The following is a 26,628-nucleotide window of genomic DNA, read 5'->3' as shown; positions in this document are numbered from 1 at the left end:
TTGTTTAGCTGTTAGAGGACTCTCCTGAGGCACTCCAGTTCTAGGAGTGGGGTCGGTTTCCTGATTCCCAGTATACCGAACATCAGAGGAGAATTCAGAAAATCTCATATTTAATTCTCATATGTTTTTCACTTGTAATGATTAAAGCTTTGGCTAAAGTAGCTTTCAATTGACTTAACTGATTAATATTCCTGTTTGAAGAGGTGGAGCCTTTTTGAAAAATTAGTGAGGCAGCCAGCCAACATGATCTCTCTCCTAATTATATCTGGGTTGGAATCTGGTAATAATTCCAGATCTCCTTGATCTCCCAGAGATTTGTATAAAAAAATTTTTTTTTCCTGATTACAAGAACATATTGCCAAGAAGGAAAATATTATAGAAATGTATAGTTAGAAAAGTTACCCATAATCCCACCAGTCAGAAGTAACCATTATTCTGTGTATATGCAGACACTGTATCATTTTATGTTTTCTGTTTAAGGACTCAACCCATCAGAAAAACACCACCTAATTCAAATACGACTATTGCTGTAGCCATTATTTACTAAACATTTACATAATTATTTAACCCTCATAATAATCTGAGAAACAGGAGTATCTTCATTTAAGAGCTTAAGAAACTGAAGTGGCCGAGGCGGGTGGGAGGCCAAGGTGAGTGGATCACCTGAGGTCAGGAGTTTGAGACCAGCCTGGCTAACGTAGTGAAACCTTGTCTCTACTAAAAATACAAAAAAATTAGCTGGGCGTGGTGGCACATGCCTGTAGTCCCAGCTACTCCGGAGGCTAAGGCAGTAGAATTGCTTGAACCTGGGAGGCGGAGGTTGCCGTGAGCTGAGTTTGTGCCACTGCACTCCAGTCTGGGCGACAGAGCAAGACTCCATCTCAAAGAAAAAAAAAGAAAAGAAAAGAAAGAATTGGTGTGGGGGTATGTAGTAGTAGAATGATTTTGGGAACATTTGACTTATTTAGAGGCAGTCTTCTCTTTTTGAATTGATTAAACTAATTGACATAATTCTGTATTATTCATAGGAAGACAAAAGCTGAAGACACTGTTATTCACATCCTAGTATTTCCATGAGTTTTAACTCTCGTAGGTCGTTTGAGAGTAGGTGGTGTTATCCTAGGATAACACCATATCAGGGTCTGGTCTTCTGTTGGTTAATATTGGTATGTGGCCATCCCTAGGACTCAGCTATGAGCCTGCTGTCCCATTTGGTGCCTAGATCAGGGATGAGTTTGCCCAGATATCTAAGGCATATGTTTGGCTATTGAAGTTTCAGAGCTTTGTGTTGGCACTGAAATTCAAAAGACAGTTAGAGCCACCATACCCAGCCAATCATAATTAATTACTAATGGGATGTATATGCTGTTGGATATTATACAACTCCTCCAACCTTAGAAATCAGATTGGACACTGCCAGCCTCATTTCTTGTTCCACACTGATTTTCACGCAGCGCTTCATTTTTGTTGAAAACCCAGCTTTGCAAAGATGTGATCATTGTAAGAAATCTAACATCTAATGTTGAAACCGAACTATCTTGAGCTAGTAGTGGTTCACATGATGACCAACAGATGTTAAGTATCACTGTGGTTCATTTGAATATGTAAAGTATCCTGTAGGACCTGTGAGTTTGCTGTGGTACCCCAGGGCAGCTTGGTATACAGTTTGAAAACCACATTTCTAGCAATGATCCCAAACTGTCAAATCAGGGTCTCTGGGAGTTGTGGTGTGGGTACTCTTTTTTGCTTCCCCAAAATATTTTTTGGTGATTATAGGAAACAACTGGCCTCTTACTTTTTTCTTTTTCTTTTTTTTTTAAATTTTATTCCCATTTTACAGATGACGTCTTATTTCTTTGTGTGTGTGTGTTTGTGTTTTGTTTTTTGAGATGGAGCCTCACTCTATTGCCCAGGCTGGAGTGCAGTGGTGCGATCTCAGCTCACTGCAACCTCCGCCTCCTGGGTTCAAGGGTTTCTCCTGCCTCAGCCTCCCGAGTAGCTGGGACTATAGGTGTGTGCCACCACAACTGGCTAATTTTTGTATTTTTAGTAGAGATGGGGTTTCACCATGTTGCCCAGGCTGCTTGAACTCCTCACCTCAAATAATCTGCCCACCTCGGCCTCCCAAAGTGTTGGCATTACAGGCATGAGCCACTGCACCAGCCAAGATAACATCTTATTTCTAATTTGAGTTTCATATTTGTTATACTTGATTTGTCAGTCATTGGTGGTTGATAGTCACTGAGCCCCAACAAATAATGTAGCCCTGTCAGACATTAAAGTATTCATACTTTTTCTTTCACATAAGGAAATAATCTTCCAAATATGTACACATAGTATTTATATTATATCATTATGGTTTTGATTTGCATTTGTCTAATGGCTAATGATGTTAAGCATCTGTTTATGCACTGATTGGCCGTTTATTTATCTTCCTTGGAAAGAGGTCTATTCAGATCCATTTGTCATTTTATTAATTGAGTTGTAAGAGTTCTTTATATATTCTGGATAAAAGTCCTTCATGATTTGCAGATATTTTCTCCCATTCCTTTGGGTTGTCCTTTTACTTTCTTGATGGTACTATTTGCAGCACAGAAGTTAGTAATTTTGATGAAATCCAATTCATCTGTTTTTTCTTTTGTCATTTATGATTTTGGTGTCATCTGTGAAACCACTGCCTAATCCAAGATCATGAAGATTTATTTCTGTGCTTTCTACTGAGAGTTTTACAGTTTAGCTCTAGCATTTAGGTCTCTAATTCATTTTAATTTAAATTTTTGTGTAATAGAGATTTGAATGATTTTAAATTTTTTCTCTCTTCAGAGGTAGCAACACTAGAAAATAAAGATAAAAAATGGGCCAGGCACAGTGGCTCATGCTGCTAATCCCAGCACTTTGGGAGGCCAAGGTGAGCGAATCACTTGAGGCCAGGAGTACGAACCAGCCTAGACAACATGGCAAAACCCTGTCTCTACTAAATACAAAAATTAGCGAGGTGTGGTGGCATGCATCTCTAAGGCCAGCTACTTGGGAGGCTGAGGCACAAGAATCGCTTGAACCCAGGAGGCAGAGGTTGCAGTGAGCCGAGATCACGCCACTGTACTCTAGCCTGGGCAAGAGAGCGAGACTCTGTCTCAAAAAAAAAAAAGAGAACCTAATTTTTTTTCTCACTCTTCTCTGAACTGAGTACACTGTTTTTACCTTTTCTTACTTAGATGATGAACTAGATGATATAGCAAGGCATGAGTTCTGAACTGGCAGGTGAAGTTTTTAATGAGAGGGATGTTGAAAGGAGGAATAATGTACTAAAACATATGGCACATTTAGTTTATGATCAGATCCCAAGTAGTCTGTCTCCCACTATAAACTTGAACATGAGTTTAAATCTCCTTTTCAAGGCCAGGTGCAGTGGCTCATACCTGTAATCTCAGCACTTTGGGAGGCGAAGGTGGGCAGATCACTTGAGGTCAGGAGTTCGAGACCAGCCTGGCCAACTTGGTGAAACCCCGTATATAAAGATACAAAAATTAGCTGGGTGTTGTGGTGGGCGCCTGTCATCCCTGCTACTCAGGAGGCTGAAGCAGGAGAATTGCTTGAACTTGGGAGGTGGAGGTTGCAGTGAGCCAAGATTGCACCACTGCACTCCAGCCTGGGTGACAGAATGAGACTCTTGTCTCAAGAAAAAAACAAAACAAAAATCTTCTCCATTTCAAAATGGTTTAGAATTGTATGAGGTGCCAGGGGTCCCAGTTTTATGTGTCATATTAGTTGTAACTTGTGAGCAGCTGTGACGAGCTACTTGGTTTTCTCCTCAGGGGTCTCTCTTTTTGGCATGTCGGCCCTGTTACTCCCTGGGAACTTTGAGTCTTATTTGGAACTCGTGAAGTCCCTGTGTCTGGGGCCAGCACTGATCCACACAGCTAAGTTTGCACTCGTCTTCCCTCTCATGTATCATACCTGGAATGGGATCCGACACTTGGTAAGTTAATTGGGGATTTGCACATTTTCTCTGTGAAGGGAGTGGGGAGACTGGGAGGATTCTCTCCTTTATTACTGGGTTTAGTGCTGTTCTTTTTTGTTGTTGTTGTGCCCAAGATTGGAGTCTCGCTCTGTTGCGCAGGCTGGAATGCAGTGGTGCGATCTCAGCTCACTGCAACTTCTGCCTCCTGGGTTCAAGAGATTCTCGTGCCTCAGCCTCTTAAGTAGTTGGCGTTATAGACGTGTGCCACCACTCCTGGTTAATTTTTGTATTTTTAGTAGAGATGGGGTTTCACCATGTTGGCCAGGCTGGTCTCAAACTCCTGGCCTTAGGTGATCCACCTGCCTCAGCCTCAGGTGATCCACCTGCCTCAGCCTCCCGAAGTGCTAGGATTACAGGCGTGAGCTACCACGCCCAACTAGTGCTGTTCTTAAGATTAGTTGTGACTCAAAGCCCTCTTGGGGAAAGCCAAACAAGTTCCCCTGTGTATTTTCTAGCAGTCCTGCTGGTGGTGTAGCTGAGCAATGGTATAGGCCTCACAGATACTTGCAGGGTCTCATTGTGAACTCTTCCTTATGTTATGTTATGTTATGTTATGTTATGTTATGTTATGTTATGTTACGTTACGTTACGTTACGTTACGTTACGTTACGTTACGTTACGTTACGTTATGTTATTTTTTGAGACAAAGTCTTGCTCTGTCTCCCAGGCTGGAGTGCAGTTGGTGTGATCTTGGGTCACTACAAACTCCACCTCTTGGGTTCAAGAGATTCTCCTCCCTCAACCTCCTGAGCAGCTGGGACTACAGGCGCATGCCACCACGCCTGGCTAATTTTTTGTATTTTTAGTAGAGACGGAGTTTCCCCATGTTAGCCAGGCTGGTCTCAAACTCCTGACCTTGTGATCCACCCCTCTCAGCTTCCCAAAGTGCTGGGATTATAGACGTGAGCCACTGTGTCCTGCTGAACTCTTCATTTTTGAGAGGTATATTATTAAAAGAGATCCCTGAAGGCATAGAATGCATGTTTATGAGATAAATATTAATTGGTACCTATTTATGTGTCAGGTACTGTTGTAGACACGGGGGATTCAGTTATGAGCTAGATAAACATTGTTGCTGCTTTCATTCTTATGTTCCTGTTGACCCAGAGTAATGCTTCTGATGGGACTCAAATAGATTTACCTTTTCTTATCTACACATTATATTGCATTTTTGTTTTGAGCTGTTGGACAGAATGGGGCCAACTTTAATAGAAACTGGGTGCCAAGAATCCCAGGTTTTAATATTGAGTTTAGGAATCTTCTTTTGTTTTTTTTTGAGACAAAGTCTTGCTCCGTTGCCCAGGCTGGAGTGCAATGGTGCAATCTCAGTAGAGACCTTATTTTGCCGTGTTGGCCAGCCTTACAGGTGCCCGCCACCACACCCAGCTAATTTTTTTTTTTTTTGTATTTTTAGTAGAGATGGGGTTTCGCCATGTTGGCCAGCCTGGTCTTGAACTCTTGGCTTCCCGAAGTGCTGGGATTACAGGTGCGAGCCACCGCACATGGCAGGAATCATTTAATAGAGTGAAAACTGTCCATGTTGCCTCCTGTGTGATCTCATGGTCTGCTCAAAACTGGTTTCTACAATTAGCCAGCTATGGTGGTGTGCACTTGTGGTCCCAGCTACCCGTAAGGCTGAGGTAGGAGGATCGATTGAGCCCGGGAGGCGGAGGTTGCAGTGAGCTGAGATTGTGCCACTGCACTTCAGCCTGGGTGACAGAGTGACCCCATCTAAAAAAAAAAACATAGGCGGGCGTGGTGGTTCATGCCTGTAATCCCAGCACTTTGAGAGGCCGAGGTGGGCGGATCATCTGAGGTCGGGAGCTCAAGACCAGCCTGACCAACATGGAGAAACCCCATCTCTACTAAAAAAACAAAATTAGCTGGGCATGGTGGTGCATGCCTGTAATCCCAGCTACTTGGGAGGCTGAGGCAGAAGAATCGCTTGAACCTGGGAGGCAGAGGTTGCAGTGAGCTGAGATCACGCCATTGCACTCCATCCAGACTGGGCAGCAAGAGCAAAATTCTGTCTCAAAAAATAAAATAAAATAAAATATAATACAAAAATTAGCCAGAGGTGGTAGTGTGTGCCTGTAATCCCAGCTACTTGGGAGGCTGAGGCAGGAGAATCCAGGCAGCAGAGATTTCTGTGAGCCAAGATCATGCCATGCACTCCAGCCTGGGTGACCAAAGTAAAACTCTGTCCCAAAACAAAAAAGAAAGAGGGAGGCCGGGCGCGGTGGCTCAAGCCTGTAATCCCAGCACTTTGGGAGGCCGAGACGGGCAGATCACAAGGTCAGGAGATCGAGACCACAGTGAAACCCCGTCTCTACTAAAAATACAAAAAATTAGCCGGGCGCGGTGGCGGGCGCCTGTAGTCCCAGCTACTCAGGAGGCTGAGGCAGGAGAATGGCGGGAACCCGGGAGGCGGAGGTTGCAGTGAGCCGAGATCGCGCCACTGCACTCCAGCCTGGGCAACAGCGTGAGACTCCGTCTCAAAAAAAAAAAAAAAAAAAAAAAAAAAAAAAAAAAAAAAAATTTGCCGGGCGCGGTGGCTCACGCCTGTAATCCCAGCACTTTGGGAGGCCGAGGCGGGCGGATCACAAGGTCAGGAGATCGAGACCACGGTGAAACCCCGTCTCTACTAAAAATACAAAAAAAAATTAGCCGGGCGCGGTTGTGGGCGCCTGTAGTCCCAGCTACTCGGGAGGCTGAGGCAGGAGAATGGCGTGAACCCGGGAGGCGGAGCTTGCAGTGAGCCGAGATCGCGCCACTGCATTCCAGCCTGGGCGACAGAGCGAGACTCCGTCTCAAAAAAAAAAAAAAAAAAAAAAAAAAGAAAGAGGGATTTTATATTTTGTAGTCTCCCTAGTTTTGCTTCCAAAAAGACAATTAAAATTCAGTTATTTCTGTATTTTCATTAATTCTGAACCTGAACCAACTGTCAGATGGATGCTTTTGCCTTAATTTGACTTTTTATTACTTCCAAATCATAGCATTAGAGACAAGCACTTTCTGGATTTCAGTCTGGTCCAATAGCAAGCTTAATGGAATGAGAGACTAAATGACTTACTAAATTAAGTGTCTGTATCAACGGTTCCCTGGGGCAGTGTTCAGTTTGATTTAAAATGACTTTTCACTTCCCTGAGGGGGAGGCGGTAGAGAGGGAGGACATTTCCATTAATGACTTCCTATTCCACAGAACAAAGCTCTGTAAAGAAAATCAGCTGATCAGCTTCCTCTGTTCATATTTTGGCTCAGGCAGAGACTTGCCCTATATTTGTCTTTGTCTCAATATGGGGGGAAGAGAGGGGAGGTTTTACAAAATCGCAGAACTTAGAGCTTTTCTGCCCTGGTTCTTGCCTGTGATGGTAATCTTTTTGTTGAGGGAAGTGAAGAACCTAAAGATCCTTAAGTCTGCTTTTATTTTTTCTTCTAGCAAGTACTGGCTGTGAGTGTGGGTCAGGATTTTGTGTTTTCTGTGACAGTCTGTAGTTTTTGGCCTCTGAACTTGATCGTTGACTTGCCAGAAGATCTAATGGGGGAGTGAGGAGTGAAAGAGTAGGAGGTTATAGGGTCTGTGGCATTCTACGGAATATCCCTGCCTATTACCACTACCCAGTAGGACTCAACTGTATAATAGAAACACTGTCCTTATTTAAGTAAAACAACTCTTTGTGGAATCTGCTTGACTCTTGATCTCCTACTTAGAAGCTATTTGAGGGTTGAGGTGAAGGCATCTTCTCATCTTGATTTTTTTTTTTTTTCCTGGGCTCTCTCCATCTTTTCCCTGAACTGACTCCTAATTTAGGCAGTTGTACATTCAGACTGTAGGCGTATGTGTGTATGTGTGTGTTAAGGTGCCATGTATGTGGGAAGTGTGGAAAATGAAGACTACATTTGCCCTAGGGGCTCATTTAGTGACTTATAATATTAATATGTTAATATCCCTAAGACATAAGAGAGTCAAAATTAGTGTTTTGTTAAATGTGGGGCCAGGGGCGTGGTAGCTCACGCATGTAATCCTAGCACTTTGGGAGGCCGAGGTAGGTGGATTGCTTGAGCTCAGGAGTTCGAAACTAGCCTGGGCAACATGGCAAAACTCCATCTCTACCAAAAATACAAAAAATTAGCCAGGCATGGTGACGGGTGCCTGTAGTCCCAGCTACTTGGGGGGCCGAGGCAGGAGGATTGCTTGAACCTGGGAGGTCAAGGCCTTAGTGAGCTGAGATTGTGCCACTGTACTCCAGCCTGTGTGACAAAGTGAGACCCTGTCTCAAAACTTTTTTAAAAGGTGGGGGGTTGTGCAGTGGGGGCTGGGTGAGATAGCTCACACCTGTAATCCCAGCACTTTGGGAGGCTGAGGCGGGAGGATTGCTTGAGCCCAGGAGTTTAATACCAGCCTGGGTGAGACATAACAAGAGTCTGTCTCTATTTTTTAATATTAAAAAGAAATGTGGGTTTTAACTCAATTGGTAGAAAACCAATTTAGTGGCATGCTACCAACAAAAAAAGAAATTTAAATAGAATAGAAAATATAAGCAGGGGCTGGGCGCGGTGGCTCACACCTATAATCCCAGCACTTTGGGAGGCTGAGGAGGGTGTATCACTTGAGGTCAAGAGTTCGAGACCAGCCTGGCCAACGTGGTGAAAACCCATCTCTACTAAAAATACAAAAATTAGCTGGGCATGGTGGCATGTGCCTGTAGTCCCAGCCACTGGCGGGACTGAGGCAGTGAACCTGGGAGGCTGACGTTGCTGTGAGTCAAGATGGTGCCATTGGAGAAGCTGGGTGCAGAAGTTCACACCCGTAATGCCAGCTCTTAGGGAAGCAGAGGCGGGAGAATAGCTTGAGCCCAGGAGTTCAAGACCTGCCTGAACAATAAAATGAGACCCCTTTCTCCACAAAAAGGAAAAAAAAAATGTATTTTTTAAATGAAATTTATTTATATATAAATATATATGTATTTGTATATATATGGTACCACTCAGTAATGGTAAATATTGTTTTATCAGCTTTTGCTATATTGTATATACATATCTACTGGGCTCCAATTTTAAAGGTATTTCTTAGTGGGGTCACAGTCAAAACAAAATTGAGAAATAGTGTTCTAGATCTCAGAGTATACTTTAGAATACTAGTCCTCTGATAAACAGTTTCGCTCTATAAAAAGATTCTGAGATTGACTGTATCTAGGAAATCATGCATATTATATCTGTCTTTTGGAGATTCACAGTGTACATTAGTGAATTGTTTAGAGGCCAGGAGCAGTGGCTCATGCCTGTAATCCCAGCATTCTGGGAGGCTGAGGCGGGTGGATCACGAGGTCAGGAGATTCAGACCATCCTGGCTAACACGGTGAAACCCGATCTCTACTTAAAATACAAAAACAGGCCGGTCGCAGTGGCTCACGCCTGTAATCCCAGCACTTTGCGAGGCCGAAGCAGGCGGATCATGAAGTAAGGAGATCGAGACCATCCTGGCTAACACGGTGAAACCCCGTCTCTACTAAAAATACAAAAAATTAGCCAGGCGTGGTGGCACGCGCCTGTAGTCCCAGCTACTCGGGAGGCTGAGGCAGGAGAATGGCGTGAACCTGGGAGGTGGAGCTTGCAGTGAGCCGAGATCCTGCCACTGCACTCCAGCCTGGGCGACAGAGCAAGACTCCATCTCAAATAAATAAATAAATAAATAAATAAATAAAATACAAAAACAAAATTAGCTGGGCGTGGTGGCAGGCGCCTCTAGTCCCAGCTACTCAGGAGGCTGAGGTGGGAGAATGGCGGAAACCCAGGAGGCGGAGCTTGCAGTGAGCCGAGATCGCATGACTGCACTCCAGCCTGGGCGACAGAGCGAGAGTCCGTCTCAAACAAACAAACAAACAAACAAACAAAACAACTGTTTAGAAAGCCTTGCAGTTAAATGTTTACGAACTTTGTATGACCACAGAACTTTTTTTTGGCCCATATAATGGCTTTCAACATTCTGAGGAACAAGTGTTCGGAAGAATACACTGAGAAACATTAATCTAGATGTGTGGTCCTGAGGAAAAGTTGTATCTATTCATTCTGGAAGCTTTTGTATACGGTATGGGGCCTGTGGCATTCTAGAGAACATTGAACATTACTCCTACCATCACCACACAATAGAACCTGATTTTCTGTCATTGGAATAAGTGGAAAATAGGTTCCATACTGTGGGTTTTGAGAAGGGTAAAGATGGGGCATAAGGATAGAAGCGCTTTTCTCTAGAATCATGCTGAGAGAAGGTGTCCATTCCTTTAGGTGGAATTACTTTCTGAGACAGGAACTGTTAATGTCCTGTTTACTGAAATTCCTTTTTTCTTTTTTGCTTTGTCCACAGATGTGGGACCTAGGAAAAGGCCTGAAGATTCCCCAGCTATACCAGTCTGGAGTGGTTGTCCTGGTTCTTACGGTGTTGTCCTCTATGGGGCTGGCAGCCATGTGAAGAACGGAGGTTCCCAGCATCATCTTCCTACACCTTATTACATTCATCCATCTTTCTGTTTTTCATTCTTATCTCCAGCCTGGGAAAAGTTCTCCTTATTTGTTTAGGTCCTTTTGTACTTTCAGATCCCGTTGGAGCAGTAGAGTACCTTGTAGACCATAATAGTGGAAAAGGGTCTAGTTTTCCCCTTGTTTCTAAAGATGGGGTGGCTGCAAAAACTCCCCTTTTTTGCCCACAGCTTGCCAACTCTAGAAGCAGTTATTCTGTCTGCATATTGGGCTTTGATTTGTGCTGAGGGTCAGCTTTTGGCTCCTTCTTCCTGAGACAGTGGAAACAATGCCAGCTCTGTGGCTTCTGCCCTGGGGACTGGGGGTGAGGCTTTGGGTGCCACTGCCTGTGGGTTGCTGGCTTAAAGGACAATTCTGTTCATTGGTGAGAGCCCAGGCCATTAACACCTACGCAGTGTTATTGAAAGAAGAGAGGTGGGGGTGGAGGGGAATTAGTCTGTCCCAGTTAGAGGGAGATAAAGAGGGCTAGTTAGTTCTTGGAGCAGCTGCTTTTGAGGAGAAAATATATAGCTTTTGACACAAGAAGATCCAGAAAATTATTGAACATATTAATGGTTATTTCTTTTTCTTTTTCTTGGATTTCCAGAAAAGCCTCTTAGTTTTATGCTTTCTCATCAAAGTCATGTACCCTTTTTTTCTGAAACTGAATTAAAATACTCATTTTATCTTTGACTCTCCTTGAAATCTAGAGAAACCAAGAAAATGGCTGTTGGGAAGGAACCAATTTCCTCCTCTTCCCTCGGGTCTCAGGCATTTACATCCTCCCTCTCCCTGCAATCTGACCTTTCCCAGGAGGGAAACAGTTTTCCTACATCTCATCATTGGAGGGGTTTTCAGGGAATCAGATAGAAGTTAGCCAGATATTTAAATATCACAGAGAAGCCTCAGAGAAGGAAGGAGGAAAAGAAGTGATGCATGTAGAGTGCTTTTGGGTTATAGGCACCAAAATCCCATTAAGGACTGATTATAAGCTTCATGGGACAGTTCAGCAAATTATGATTCAGTGAGGGGCGCAGAGGACCAGTGTTGGTGACAGCTAAGGGATGATGACCTGAAGTTATAGGCTTAGGGTAGATGAAGAATAGAGATTTTTTTTAAAAAGAAGGGATTGTTGAAAACCTGGCAAAAATGTATAATTTAATGAGAAAACTTGATGCTTTTAAAAATGCAGATAGGCCAGGCTTTACCAGGCATGCTGTTTTGATAGTTTTTGGGAACTCTGGAATAAGAGACCTATCTCATCTGTCACTTTGAGTTGCTGGCCAGCCAGTTAAAGCCATGGGTCGAAGAGGGGAAATGGTAACTGGCTGGTGTCAATTGGATAGGAAGACCATAGTTAAGGTGGGGACCTGCTCTTTTAACAGTCTTCATTCAGGGTCCCAAATAGTATTTGGCTTTAAGTAATGATTGCTTTTCCCTTTTTACTAGAGGGGTCCTGGGAAGTCCTTGTACCTTTCCTCCATTTTAAACCAGCTGTTCTCTACTTTGTCCTTGGAATGAGGGACAAGTGATCATGAGAGAACACTTTGTCATTGGTATGGGGAAAGGTTTGGTAAGGGCATTGAATTTAACAGCCAGTGCCAGGAAAATGTAAAATGGGGTCAATGATAAACAGATGTTACAGGCTGGAAAATGGGTAGGGCAGTTGAATTTTTTGGTGGTTTCCTACCATTTGGGTGATTGAAGCATGGTAGTGGGTGGGTGGGGTGTGACAGCGTCATGTTTGTTATTCTGCCTTAAATTTCTACTTACCATCTTTCTTTGTCTGTCTTCCAATCACTTTAATATCTTCAATTTTCAAACTATATTTGTACTTGGGCTTAGATAGGAAGTCTTACAAAAGCATAGTATCTTCTACTTTGGTTTTCCCTACCTTTTCTTCCCCACCTTCTCCAAACACACATATACATACTCTACTCAACAATTCTGCTTCTGATTTTGTAGTTGTTAGTTGTGCATGCTCAGGATAAAAAATAAGTGGATAGGGTTGAGGGACTGGTTCTTTGAGGTTCTACCCTTTTTCCATGATTCAGACCAACCTTCTCTTGGTCATTTCTGGAGTATAACTGACTCAATTCTTGTAAAAATGTGTTCCACCCAAACCACTGTATGTTCTTTTCCCTGCTTTATTTTCCCCCACCTTCCTTCTCCTAATTGGGTTACAAGAGGCAGCCATAGCAAGAGTGGAAAATCCAGATTCGTAAAAGATTCAACAAAAAAAGTTTATTTTCCAAATTTGTTTTTACTCCCACCCCAAAATTTCCCTGTTTCACAGTTCTGACTGGGGACTCTTGTTTATTTCACTCGGTCGCTATACAGGTTTTTCAGTATGTGGCCACTTGGTCCATATGAAATTCCAGGTTTGTATTTCTGGACCTCAGCTAGATTAGGCCCTGCCCAGAGTTCTAGCATACGTGGACTTCCAGGTGGGCTCTTAGGATTTGGCTGGGCTTTGGGGACCTGGAGTATGACCTGCAGAGGGGTGTGAGCTTCGGAGTTCATCTGGGGAATTGAGGTTGGCAGCTGGGGAGCTTGGAATTATGGTTGGACTTAGTGCTTGTTGTACAGTCTTTGTGATAGACTTCTTCCTGAGTTTCTTCTGACTGTCTGGATCATGGGGCTGTCAGTGATAGAGTGGAAGAGACAGTCATGTCTCTGGTCGGGCCCGGATCATTCCCAGTGCACCTCAGGATTCTAACTCCCTTTCTCCCCATACCATGGGCAGTAGATCAAGTTTCAAATAAGGAAAGTTAAATTTGATTTCTCTAACCACCCTCCCCCACCTTGAGATTAGATCATTTTCTACTGTTGGGGGTGAGATGTCCTTAGCCCATCCCTTCAGGCCTCAGAAGGTGATTAGGGACTAGTCAGGATAAGACGAATTGGTTAGAGGTCCCCCCTGTTGGGTTAGTGGTGGCATAACAGCAGACGTTTTTTGAAGTTGAAAAGAAATTGAGACAACAGGGTTTTGGATTAGATGGGAAGAATAGATACCTTGCCTAAGATTTCAGGACGCAGCCCATTGGAGGCCTTGAGTAAATCAGAATTTTTCTGTATCCATTTGGTGAGGGAGGCAGCACCAGCAGTTGTACGGGAGGTCAGGGTCACCCGAGCAGGGGGTATCTTCAGAGGCATTTGCCAGGTGCCCATGAAGCAACCCCAAGGATTTGCCTGAAAATGAAAAGGAATTCCTCAATAGGGCTTCTCACTCCTGGTAACTGACTTAGACCTCTGTTAGTCTTATTTCCATTCTTTAGGAATGCATGGTTATGAAATAAGACTGAAAGCATAATCTTCCCACCCTTCCTTATCCCCCTCCCTCATTTAGGCTTTGCAGGCCTAATTTTTTCATCCCCTTTACTCTGCCAACTTAAATTCCGCATCCTTAGGCTGAGTGTGGCAAAGGAGTACCCACTGCACAAATGTCATCACCTGAAGGCTTTCTTTTATACAGATCATTGATCAATTTAAGAACTTCTGAAAGGTGCTAAACACAACTCTATCCTGTTGGGTAAGCTGGCCGGAAGTTCAAGGGCTCTTACATTACAACATGAATTAGATTAAACTTTAATTTTCCTGATAATGGCTGTGAGAGACTGCACATCTCCCAGTTCTGTGCCTCAATTATTTGCCTTTCTTGATAGGAATGAAGATAGTATCTCACCTTGGAACGGGGCACAGAAGGCAGTAGATGACCACGATCATTGGCAATAATTTGAGTGTAGCCTTCATGAGAAGAGATGCTCTGGGGTACAAGTGGGAGAGATAAATGTTTCTGAGTGGGGAAAAAAAGGAGTATTTGGGGAGCTTGGTCAGAGAAGGATATGGGAGTTTAGAGAAGGCTAAAAGGAGTTAATTGACAGGGAGAGCATGAGGCTATCTTGTAGGTGCACTGAACATGGAATACCTCTTTTGTTGGCTTAGCCGGAGACCAGTTCTGCAGATACTTGGATGAGAAAGCCTTTTCATACTGTGGAGAGAAAGATAAGTATCCCTGTGAGACTTCAAGGCCCCAAACCCAGGAAATGATGACTAGGCACAATTCTTTAGATTTGAAGACCAAAGGCCTGACCAACCATGTAGGCTTTAAGTCACTATGACAAGGGTGTAATCTGTTTGGTCTAGATGTATGCTGTTCAGCATGGAGCCAGTAGTCACATGGAGCTGTTGAACACCTGAAATATGACTAGTTCAAATTGAGGTGCTTTATAAGTATGAAATATGCTGAATTTTGAAGTTTTGTCTTTTTCTTTCTTTCTTTTTCTTTTTTTTTTTTTTGAGACAGGATCTTGGTCTGCCACCTGGGTTGGCGTCAGTGGCACGACCCTAGCTCACTGCAGCCTTGGACACCTGGGTTCAAGCGATCCTCCTCCCTCAGACTCACAAGTAGCTGGGACTACAGGTGCATGTCACCATGCCCAGCTAATTTTTTAATTTACTTGTAGAGATGAGGTTTCACCATATTGCCCAGGGTGGTCTCAAACTTCTGGCCTCAAGTGATCCTTCTGCCTCAGTCTCCCAAAGTGTTGGGATTATGGACGCAAGCTACAACATCCAGCAGGTTTTGAAGATTTAGTACAAAAAAAGAATGTAAAATGTCTGATTATAATTTTTAAAATACTGATTAAATGTTGAAATAATATTTGGATTTATCGGGTTAAATTCAATATATTTAAATTTTATGTTTTAAGTTTTTCATGTAGCTACTAGAAAATTTAAAATTACATTTGTGGCTCGCACTCTTCTTGTTGGGCAGCACTGGTCTAGATCAGGAGTTGGTGAACTATGGCCTATGGGCCATATCCATATTGCTGCCTGTTTGGGGATGGCCTGAGAGTAAGGACGATTTTTATAGATGAACATTTACAATTGATTCAGTAAAATGGAACACTAACTTTGAATCCCAGTTAAGTGAAATGTTTTCTCAACCCCCAAAATTCCATTATTTTCATTAGTAGTACAAAAAATTGTACTCAGTTATATTTTGAATTTGTCAAAAATTTTATGGAAAAATGTTTTTCTTTAATTATGTAAGTAGCTATAGAATATTTTTGACTTTGCCACTTGACCTAAGCCTAAAATTTTTACGCTCTGCACTTTTACAGAAAAAAAAAAATTGCCAACTTCTGGTTTACACCCTACAAATTTAACCCAGAGATACCTTTGGATCGCCCCTGGGCTCTATCCCTGAGGAGGTAAAATATTTTCTCACTCCACTCTCAGCTATCTGTTCAAAGATCAGAATCCTATGAGAGGGGACAGTCCAAAGATAGAATCTGAAAAACAAAAGTAAACTTTAAAGAAATGGAGAATGGGAACTTACCTGGTTGGCACTGTAGTTAGTGGCCATGATCTTGTGCTGTTTACACTCGTTGCTTGGCAACTGCAGAAGGCGGACCTCCTGGGACTACCTCCCAATCAGCAGAGGCTGCCTTTCCCTTCTGCTTATTATTATTCATTTCCTTGGTTCACACTGCCCCCATTTGTTTTCTCTGGAACTTAGATTCATTTTTATTTTAGAGACGGGAAAGACTGGGTAAATATGAGAAAATTAGCTGAATAGTAGCTACTCTTTTTCTGGCATAACCTACCCCTGCTTAAGAACTTCCACGTGGCCTTTGATTGGGGTTTTTAACCACTTTAACAAACGATGTAACCCTGAGAGCTATGTTTGTTGGACAACATGGTGTAATGTACCACAGGATGCAGAGCCAGATACTGGAGTTTGAATCCTTATTCAACATGGGAACATAGGAGCTATATGACAGTAAACAACTGACTTGTCTTCACTAAATTTCTGTCAACTCATTTGTATTGTGGAGATTATAGAGCCTGCTTTTACAGGGTAAGTGAGATAAAATGAATAAAGTGTCTTGACAACATCATAGCATAGTAGGTATTCAATACTGGTGAGATCCTGTTTATAAGGCCCTCTACTTTATCAGGCAGAATAACAAAGGAACAATATTTAAAAAGCAACTAGCTCAAATCTGTCCCCAGAAGGAAAAACATATCCTGTCCTTGGTCCTTAAATAATTTCCTCTGTCACTGTCTTAGAATCACAGCACATAAGAACACAGGTGTTTTGTGTTGACTGGAATAAAATGGAATCGGGTGCTGGTGCAGGGAGATTGAGCAGGAATGAAGAGAGAAAGTCACAGAGTAGAAAGCATCAGGTTTGGAGACTTCAACGGGGGGTGCCAGGACATGAGACTAATATTTGTGGGACAAGGAAACCCCTCTGAAACTCATCTAAAATGGTATTGTAATACCAGTCTATGAGGTGGCTAGGAGAATTAATGAGTAAGCAGAACTGTGCTTTGTGAATTGTAAAGTGAATTTATATATAAGGTGTCAAGATGAAAGGGAAAAACAAAGAAATAAGTTGCCCAAAGATATCATTAGGACCAGGAGAGCATTATACAGTAGATCCAGGCCGGACATGGTGGCTCATGCCTACAATCCCAGCACTTTGGGAGGTGGATCACTAGATCAGGAGTTCGAGACCAGCCTGGCCAACATGGAGAAACCCTGTCTCTACTAAAAATACAAAAATTAGGCAGGTACGGTGGCACATACCTGTAATCCCAGCTACTTGGGAGGCTGAGGCAGGAGAATTGCTTGAACCCAGGAGGCGGAGGTTGCAATGAGCAGAGATCGCGCCACTGCACTCCAGCCTGGGTGACAGTGCGAGACTCCATCTCAAAAAAAAAAAAAAAAAAAAAAAAACACACAAAATGTGTCCATCAGTCCCTTCTCTTCATTCTTCCCCCAAAATCCTCATCTTAAACCAACACACCAAGTATAAGTGCACTCTTATGCTTCTGCAGATGGAGGGAAGAACAGCTCTTGTTTTAGAGGCTCTGGAGTTAATACCTGGATAATGTGAGATCTCGAAAGATAACTCATGTGCTTAGTCCCTGTGGTTCTTATCACTGTCTAGAGGAGTGGAAGACAGAAGAGTTCTTTAAGGACCAAAGACTATCTTTGCTTTAGGACATCCATTTTGGCCCTTTAAGCTGCAGTGATAGGCTAGCATTATTTCTCTTAGAATTTTCAGTTGGTATGCCTCCTTCTGCTTTTCTGATAGGGATGTAATGATAAATGATGACTATACTCATTTTTAAAAGTTAACTAGTTTTTGTTCAACTGCAAAAGTAATGTACATGGAAAAAAGTTTCATGTTTACAGGAAGGTCAGTGAAAAGCAAATCTCCATTTGATTTCAACTCTCAGTCTTGCTCCTCAGGGCAACTACTGTTATTCATTTCTTGTGTCTCCTTCCAGAAATATCCTATGCATACAAACACTAATGAGAGAGCTGTCCACATTGCTTTTTGATTTGCTTTTTTGACTATCTTGGGGATTATGTTTTTATCATAATATAGTATTCCATTTTGGGATGCACCATAGTTTATTCAGACCCATATGGATGTCCATTTTGGTTATTTATAGTCTTTTGCTATTAAGGACATTGCTGTAATGAAAAATCCCTGTGTATCTTTATGAACATTTATGTATGTATTTTTATGTACATATGTGATCTGTAGGATAAATTTTTTAAAGTACATTGCAAAGTCAAACGGGTTTGTGCGTTTAAAATAAGTAGATAATGTCAAATTACCATTGAAATACATTGCACCAGTTTGTACTTCTACCAATGGTGTATGATGGCGTGTGAGTGCCTAGTTCTCTCCTTTCTTTTCAACATCATTATCGTTTTTTCTGTTTTTTTTTTTCAGTCTAAACTAATTTTAATTGAACTAATAGAATTGAACTAATAGAACTAATTGATTGAACTAGTAGAACTAATGTTAACTGAGCAGTTACTATGTACATGCCAGGAACAGTTCTAATTGCTTTATTACATTTTCTCATTTAGTTCTCAACCCAACCAAGGAAACTGGAGAATACACAGTGAGGAGTAGAGCCAGGATTTAATCCCAAGTATTCTGACTCTAGAGCCAGCAGTTTTAACCATTACATCATATTGCTTGTTAAGCTGTAGGTTGAACAAGGTGTATAATTTTATTTTTTGTTTTTGTTTTGAGACAGGGTCTCCCTGTCACCTAAGCTCTGGAGTGCAGTGGTGCCATCAATATCCTGAGCTCAAGCAATCCTCCCACCTCAGCCTCCCAAGTAGTTGGGAGTATAGGCATGAGCTACCATGCCCAGCTAATTATAAAAAAAAAAAAAAATTAAGAGATAGGTTCTTACTATGTTGTTCGTCTTCTCTTGAACTCATGGCCTCAAGTGATTCTTCTCCTTTGACCTCCCAAAGTGTTGAGATTACAGGCACCAACCACCACACCCACTCAACATGGTATATCATTGTTTTAAATTTGCATTTCTTTAATTAGGGTGTTTTTATGTGTGTATAAACCCTTTTTACTTTTTTTCCCCTGATAATGGCCTTTAATGTTTTTTGCCACTTACTATTGGGCTGTTGACTTTTTTTTCCTTTTTATTTGAAACCAGGCCTCCCTCTGTCACCCAGGCTGGAGTGCAGTGGCATCATCTTGGTTCATTGTAACTTCTGCCTCTCACGTCCAAGCAATCTTCCCACCTCAGCCTCCCAAATAACTGGAACTACAGGGACGCACCACCACACCCAGCTGATTTTAACATTTTTTTGTAGAAGGGATTTTGCCATGTTGCCCAAGCTGGTCTTGAACTTCTGGGCTCAAGCCATCTGCCCACCTCAGCTTCCCAAAATGCTGGGATTACAGGCTTGAGCCACTGCACCCAGCCTGTTAATCATGTTCATTAATCTGTTTGAACTCCATATATTAAGGAAATTAGTCCTTTGTCAAATATGTTGCAAACATTCCCTCCAGTTTGTCACTTACTTTCGTTTTGTGGTGGTTTTTCTGTTTTGTTTTTGTTTTTCTGTGGGTTGTGTGTTTTTGTTTTGTTTTTTGTTTTTTTGCCATGGACATGTTTTTAGTACTTATGTAGTAGTCAGATGTATTACTCATTTTTTCTATGCTCTGGATCTTATGCTTTGAATGGCTTTTTGTAAATTCCAATATTTTAAAAATAATCAACCCCTCGCTTCAGTTTTTAGATTTAAATTTTTGTTCCTTCTGTAATTTTAGTGAATGTGGACAAGGTTATGCTTCAGTTGCCTTAACTAGTTGCCTTGGCATCATTTATTAATAAGTTTTCTTTTCCCCTACTGATTTGAAATGCCACTTTTAATGTATTCCCTAACATATTTGTGTCTGGATCCTCTAACCCATTGTTCTAGAGAGAAAGGTGATTGTTTTAGATTATTTGTCTCTCTGATATTTAAAATCCAAGGTACACTCTGGGCACAGTGGCTCACGCGTGTAATCCTAGCACTTTCGGAGGCTGAGGCAAGCAGATCAGTTGAGGTAAGAAGTTTGAGACCAGCCTGACCAACACGGCGAAACCCCGTTTCTACTAAAAATACAAAAATTAGCGGGGCATGGTGACACTTGCCTGTAGTCCCAGCTACTGGGGAGGCTGAGGCAAGGGAATCGCTTGAACCCGGGAGGTGGAGGTTGCAATGAGCCGAGATCCCGGCACTGCACCCCATTCCGGGCGACAGTTAGACTCCATCTCAAAACAAAAAAAAAAAGGGGGCCAGGCGCGGTGACTCTCGCTTGTAATTCCAGCACTTTGGGAGGCTGAGACAGGAGGATCACGAGGTCAAGAGATCGAGACAATCCTGGCCAACGTGGTGAAACCCCCGTCTCTACTAAAAATACAAACATTAACTGGGCGTAGTGGTGCGCCCCTGTAGTTCCAGCTACTTGGGAGGCTGAGGCAGGAGAATCGCTTGAACCCGGGAGGCGGAGGTTGCAGTGAACCGAGACTGCGCCACTGTGCTCCAGCCTGGCGACAGAATGAGACTCCGTTTCAAAAAAAAAAAAAAAAAAAATCCAAGGTACAATCCTGGCTTGATCCTATGTGAATTCTTCCATTTAAGATTTCAGGCCAGGCGCAGTGGCTCATGCCTGTAATCCCAGCACTTTGGGAGGCGGAGGCGTGCGGGTCACAAGGTTAGGAGATTGAGACCATCCTGGCTAACACGGTGAAACCCCATCTCTACTAAAAATACAAAAAATTAGCCGGGCGTGGTGGGGGGCGCCTGTAGTCCCAGCTACTCGGGAGACTGATGCAGGAGAATGGCGTGAACCCGAGAGGTGGAGCTGGCAGTGAGCCGAGATCACACCACTGCACTCCAGCCTGGGCGACAGAGCGAGACTCCGTCTCAAAAAAAAAAAAAAAAGATTTCACTAGGAAATTGTAATATCAGTAGTAACAGGCAATTTTAAGCTTCTAATAACAGTGTATTGAATTTTAGCCTTTCTTCAGATGAACTGCTTGACCTCAGGTACAGCAGATGGTCTTTTACTAGGACCAGATTTACTTCTTCCAAAGTTGGAAGGGCTCTTTAAAGGCCTTTATATATGCCTTAAGATATTTTTTTCCGTTCACTTAAGTTCTCTGATGACTGAAACTAAACCATTAAGAAATCTTTTATTTGGATGGAGATTATCTGCTATTGAAGTACAAGTTTAACCTGTAATCTGTAGGTGACGCATACATTGGACCTAAGTGAAGGTAACCACCAGGATGAGTACTAGAGTCGTATTGCCTGGGTTAAATTCTGGCTCTGCCTAAATGTATGGCCTTACACAAGTTAATCTTTCTGGGTCTTAGTACCCTTATTTGTAAAATGGGGATAATCATAGTTTTGAGCATTAAATATATGTAACATGCTAATAGGGTGCCAGATGCATAATGAATGCTCAATTATTTTAGCATTATTATTGGCTTAAGACTGCCAAGAAGTATCTATTCAGGTTACCTTAAACAAAAAAGGGGAAGAGGGGAAATTCTAATTAATAGGAGTATTTAACAGATGCCAAAGGCAGGAAATATAGTTTGGGCCTCAAAGGATACTAGAATCTGGAAGATAGAACATGATCAGAAAGATTTTCTGTTTCTTATTTATCATCTGTTTCTCACTGCCTTTATTTTTTTATTTTTTATTTTTTTGAGATGGAGTTTCGCTCTTGTTGCCCAGGCTGGAGTGCAATGCGCGATCTCGGCTCACTGCAACCTCCGCCTGCCGGGTTCGAGCGAACGATTATCCTGACTCAGCCTTCTGAGTAGCTAAGATTTTAGGCATGCACCACCACGCCCGGCTAATTTTGTACTTTTAGTAGAGACGGGGTTTCTCCATGTTGGTCAGGCTGGTCTCGAATGCCTGACCTCAGTTGATCCGCCCACCTCAGCCTCCCAAAGTGCTGGGATTACAGGCATGAGCCACCGCGCCTGACCTCCCATGGCAATTTTTAAAACCAGAAAAAATTATTAGTAACCCCTTCATAGTAAAAATTGGGCATTTATCTCATCTATTACACAGTTTAACCACCTGAATCACTGTCTCTAGTTATACCATCAGCTCTCTAAGGTTTCTTCTAAGTAGTTCCAAGGTGCCCTGTACTTCACCTCACTAGGTCAGGTGTTAATGGGTCTTGGATAGGAGACTTGGCTTTTGCCCCATTTCCTGGGCTAACAGGATTTCATCCAACCAAGCTACTGGCCAAATTTTGAACTATTCAAACACCCTGGCTTTTGTAGATTTCCTTATAGGAAATGAAGGCCTAGTTCTAACCGCTGAAAAGATGCATGGCTACAAATGTAAAAGCTATAGTTTCAAAAGTTCTCTAGAGAGTTAAAATAGCTGATCCAGTTTTCTTTCCTGAGACTAAGGCTCCCTCTGTTGGAGACTGCTGTTACATCTCTCCTTTCCACCGACAATACCACAAAAGAATAATATTCTTGATAAGATCCCCTTCCCGAGGAGCCAAAGAAGAAGCTTTGTATGCTCCCCACACACTGCCTATGGGGTAGCCCTCTCTGCAGCATTCATAGACCTATAACACTATTTCTTTTTCTTCTCTTTTCTTTTTTTTTTTTTTTTTTGAGATAGAGTCTTGCTCTGTTGCCCAGGCTGGAGTGCAGTGGCACGATCTCAGCTCACTGCAATCTCCGCCTCCCAGGCTCAAGTGTTCCTCCTTCTTCAGCCCCCCTCATAGCTGGGATTACAGGCACACACCAGCGTGCCCTGCTAATTTTAGTATTTTTAGTAGAGACAGGGTTTTGCCATGTTGGCCAGGCTGGTCTCGAACTCCTGACGTCGGGTGATCCACCTGCCATGGCCTCCCAAAGTCCTGGGATTACAGGTGTAAGCCACTGTGTCCAGCCTTTAACACTATTTCTTAAAACAAAAAGACCAAAGAACAAGCTTTAAACAACCCAAATGACTGAAGAGACATCAGTAGCTCTCACTAGTGGTGTGAATTAAATTTGTTTACTTGCATAACTAAGAATAAATGGTGGTTATAATGGCACCAGTATAGGATATCATGGCTGTGTGCTTTGACAATATACAGGTTGACCATGAAGTCTGGAAATAGATACTATTATTTTATCATGTATTTAAATATATCATTATATCAGAAATGTGGAAAAGTTAATGAATACATTAACACAACAAGAAATTCCACATTTCTTTGCAATCTTGTAAATATAGTACAACTATCAATGAAGAGAGATTAGGGGGCTGGGCATGGTGGCTCACACCTGTAATCCCAGCAGTTTGGGAGGCTGAGGCGGTGGATCATTTGAGGTCAGGAGTTCAAGACCAGCCTGCATGGTGAAACCCCATCTCTACTAAAAATACAAAAATTAGCCAGTGTGGTGGTACATGCCTATAGTCCCAGCTGCTCGGGAGGCTGAGGCATGAGAATCGCTTGAACCCCAGAGGTAGGGGTTGCAGTGAGCCAAGACCTCACCACTGCACTCCAGCCTGGGCGACAGAGCAAGACTCCATCTCAAAAAAAAAAAAAAGTAGATTAGGGACAGTACGTGAGAAATAGAATAAGCTCTCTGTCAGACACAGACATTAACCAAGAGTAAAAGGATTTTTCCTCAAGGTAGGTGCTAAGGAGAGTAACAGATTACTAGATAATTTCAATGTTGCTTATATAAACAATAGCCAAAAAGAGAGAACTTATGTATTGTATAGAACTATTAGGATAAAGGTATCCATTAGAACAAAAATACAAACTCTTCCTAAACACCAAAGACATGTTTCAGACTGGGAGGGATGGCGGGACAGGGGAGGAGGAAGCAAGTGAAACAGACCACATGGTGAAAGACTTACATATATAAAACAAAATTTGTAAGGCATATCTGCGGCCACAGATACTGATAATATCAATAGATATGGGGCCGGGCGCGGTGGCTCACTCCTGTAATCCCAGCACTTTGGGAGGCTGAGGCGGGCGGATCACAAGGTCAGGAGTTCATGACCAGCCTGGCTAATATGGTGAAACCTCGTCTCTACTAAAAATACAAAAATTAGCCGGGCGTGGTGGTAGGTGCCTGTAGTCCCAGCTACTCGGGAGGCTGAGGCAGGAGAATCACTTGAACCCGGGAGGTGGAGGTTGCAGTGAGCCGAGATCATGACACTTTACTCCAGCCTGGGCAACAGAGCGAGACTCCGTATCAAAAAGAAATAAAGAAAGGATTTAAAGAAAGAAAGAATGGGTTTACCTACCTATTGAAAGAAAATAGTTTTCACGTTAACAAAGCAAAATCCAACACTGTGCTGTATAAAAGAACTGCATCTAAGAAGAGTTTCAGGAAGCCTAAATAAATGACTAAGAGATGTACCAGAATTTATTCCTAAATGTAAGCAGGGGTTGCAGTTGTAATTATCCATCAAAGTAGAATTCTGACTAAAAAGCATTAAAAGAGAAATTTTAGCCACAATTTTTATAAAAAAGATAATGACATTGTATACAAGGAGAAATAGAAGCACACTATAATAGGAGGACTAACAAATCCCTCAGATCTAGAAAGATCAAGTGAACAATAAATTAGGATACAGAAGACGTAAACAACATAGTAGATTTATTTATTTAAGTAGATTTAATAATATTGAACTCTGAACCTTAACAATAGAGAACAAACTTTTTAAAAAAAATGCATAAAGGGCTGGGTGCGGTGGCTCACGCCTGTAATCTCAGCACTTTGGGAGGCCGAGGCGGGCAGATCATGAGGTCAGGAGTTCGAGACCAGCCTGGCCAACATGCTGAAACTCCATCTCTACTAAAAATACACAAAATTAGCTGAGGATGGTGGTGGACGCCTGTAATCCCAGCTGCTCAGGAGGCTGAGGCAGAACTGCTTGAACCCAGGAGGCAAAGGTTGCAGTGAGCCGAAATCGTGCCACTGGACTCCAACCTGGGCGACAGAGTGAGACTCCGTATCCAAAAAAAAAAAAAAGAAAAAAAATGCATAAAGCATTCACAAAACTGTGGCACATTCACATCCTAAGCTACAAAGAAAATCTCAATATATCCAAAGTGAAGAAACAATAATTCAAATAGTATTCTCTGGCCAAAATGTAATACAATTAGACAAATCAAACAATAAAACCAAAAGGCCTCTTCCAAAGGGAATTATATTTGCACACACTCACACTCACTCTCCCATACATTTCCCCTAAAGGAAATTTTAGAACGTGTTAAACCACTCCTGGGTCAAGGGGGAAATGCAAAATAAATTGCAGGGATTTGTTTTTGTTTTTGTTTTTCTGACAATGCAAGCAGCTGGGACTACAGATGCGCACCACCACGCCCAGCTAATTTTTGTATTTTTAGTAGAGACGGGGTTTCACCAGGTAGGCCAGGATGGTCTCCATCTCTTAACCTCGTGATCCGCCTGCCTCGGCCTCCCAAAATGCTGGGCCTGGCCTAGTGTGCTTTTTTGTTTGTTTTTCATTACAAAAAGAAAAAGGGGCCAGGCACGGTGGCTCACACCTGTAATCCCAGCACTTTGGGAAGCCAAGGCAGATGGATCACATGAAGTCAGGAGTTTGAGACCAGCCTGACCAACATGGAGAAACCTCGTCTCTACTAAAAATACAAAAAATTAGCTGGGCATAGTGGCGCACGCCTGTAATCCCAGCTACTCGGGAGGCTGAGGCAGGAGAATCACTTGAACCCGGGAGGCGAAGGTTGCAGTGAGCTGAGATCGAGCCACTGCACTCCAGACGGGCGACAGCAAGACCATCTCAAAAAAAAAAAAAAAAAAAAAAAAAAAAAAAAAATATATATATATATATATATATATATATATATATATATATATATGAAAAAGGAAGCTGAACTACAGATTAAACAAACATTTCACAGAGAAGGAAATACCAACAGCCAGCTGTGGTGCTCATGCCTGTAATCCCAGCACTTCAGGAGGATCACTTGAGGCCAGAACTTCTAGGCCAGCTGGGCAACATAAATGAGACCTCATCACTACTAAAAATCAAGTGATTACCTTTAGGGAGAGAGAAGGGGTAATATGGAAGGTGTGGGGATAGATGATAAACTTATTTAAATATGCCTGGTTTTATAGCTTTTATTTTGAAACCCATGTATTTTACATAGTTATAAAACAAAATTAAATTAAAAAAATTCTAAAATAAATACATAAATTCTCTTCATTTTTAAAACAAAAAGTTTTTTAAAGAAGAGACCCTTGGCTATAGTAGAAAAGCTGTATAAACAATACCTGTACTTTCTCTCAACTTGACACAGATCATATTGTTTTCTTTCTTGAGATTAAGTCTCCCTCTAGTGGAGATTAGTTTTACAACTAGTCCCCAATACCAAGCACCACAAAGGAAAAAATCCTTTGCCTATTTCCTCCTGCTGCGGTAAAATTATATATTTTAGGTATCAGAGTCTTGAGAAGAAGGACGTGGTAGAAGATACTGAGCAATGGGATAGTAAAGAGTTGGGGACAGAGTTAAGTTTTATAAGGAATTAGAGATATGAGAAGCTCTAGGAGCCAAGATTTGGGTTATTCAACTCAGAATGGGGAAGGAACCTCAGCTTCATGATGGTAAAAAATTCCACCACCTCTGCCCAGAAAAAGGTGATTCACATCCTGTTATCACTGTGTACTCAGGGAAATAGCTCCCCACAAGGCATTTCATTAGGGAGAAACTATGGTGAGGAACAG

At 42.3% G+C, this 26,628-nt stretch overlaps 2 protein-coding genes across 32 annotated transcripts in view; one reads left to right on the top strand and one right to left on the bottom strand.

The window, feature by feature from the left end:
* SDHC (succinate dehydrogenase complex subunit C) overlaps positions 1-26,628 on the top strand; it is a 64,589-nt gene that overhangs the window by 33,493 nt on the left and 4,468 nt on the right. For 10 of the 31 annotated variants that reach the window (XM_074038988.1, XM_074038977.1, XM_074038972.1 and 7 more), the window contains one exon: positions 3,816-3,979. In XM_074038988.1, coding sequence (XP_073895089.1) covers positions 3,816-3,979 — 164 coding nt within the window. Of the gene's footprint in view, positions 1-3,815; positions 3,980-10,385; positions 11,231-14,843; positions 18,141-26,628 lie in introns of those variants that run through there. The other 21 variants (XM_065543197.2, XM_065543181.2, XM_065543190.2 and 18 more) reach the window with 6 other exon arrangements.
* Positions 12,762-15,923, bottom strand: CFAP126 (cilia and flagella associated protein 126). The gene is made up of 5 exons (XM_005541180.5): positions 15,882-15,923; positions 14,466-14,528; positions 14,223-14,303; positions 13,553-13,729; positions 12,762-13,178 (listed from the first exon to the last, which is right to left on the bottom strand). The coding sequence occupies exons 1-5, from the start codon at positions 15,906-15,908 to the stop codon at positions 12,993-12,995; spliced, it is 534 nt and encodes a 177-aa protein (XP_005541237.3). The 5' UTR covers positions 15,909-15,923; the 3' UTR covers positions 12,762-12,992.

Source organism: Macaca fascicularis, chromosome 1 (assembly GCF_037993035.2).
Source record: "Macaca fascicularis isolate 582-1 chromosome 1, T2T-MFA8v1.1".
Taxonomy (NCBI): domain Eukaryota; kingdom Metazoa; phylum Chordata; class Mammalia; order Primates; family Cercopithecidae; genus Macaca; species Macaca fascicularis.
Note: the sequence above shows the minus strand (reverse complement) of the source record. Positions and strands in the feature narration are given on the sequence as shown.

Excerpts from the sequence above, each read along its gene's own strand:
- CFAP126 (XM_005541180.5), bottom strand. The coding sequence starts at position 15,908 with ATGGCCACTAACTACAGTGCCAACCAG. Across the intron at positions 14,529-15,881 it reads CTAACTACAGTGCCAACCAG|TATGAAAAGGCTTTCTCATC; the intron begins GTAAGTTCCCAT and ends TTCTCTCCACAG. Across the intron at positions 14,304-14,465 it reads CGGCTAAGCCAACAAAAGAG|AGCATCTCTTCTCATGAAGG; the intron begins GTATTCCATGTT and ends CTTGTACCCCAG.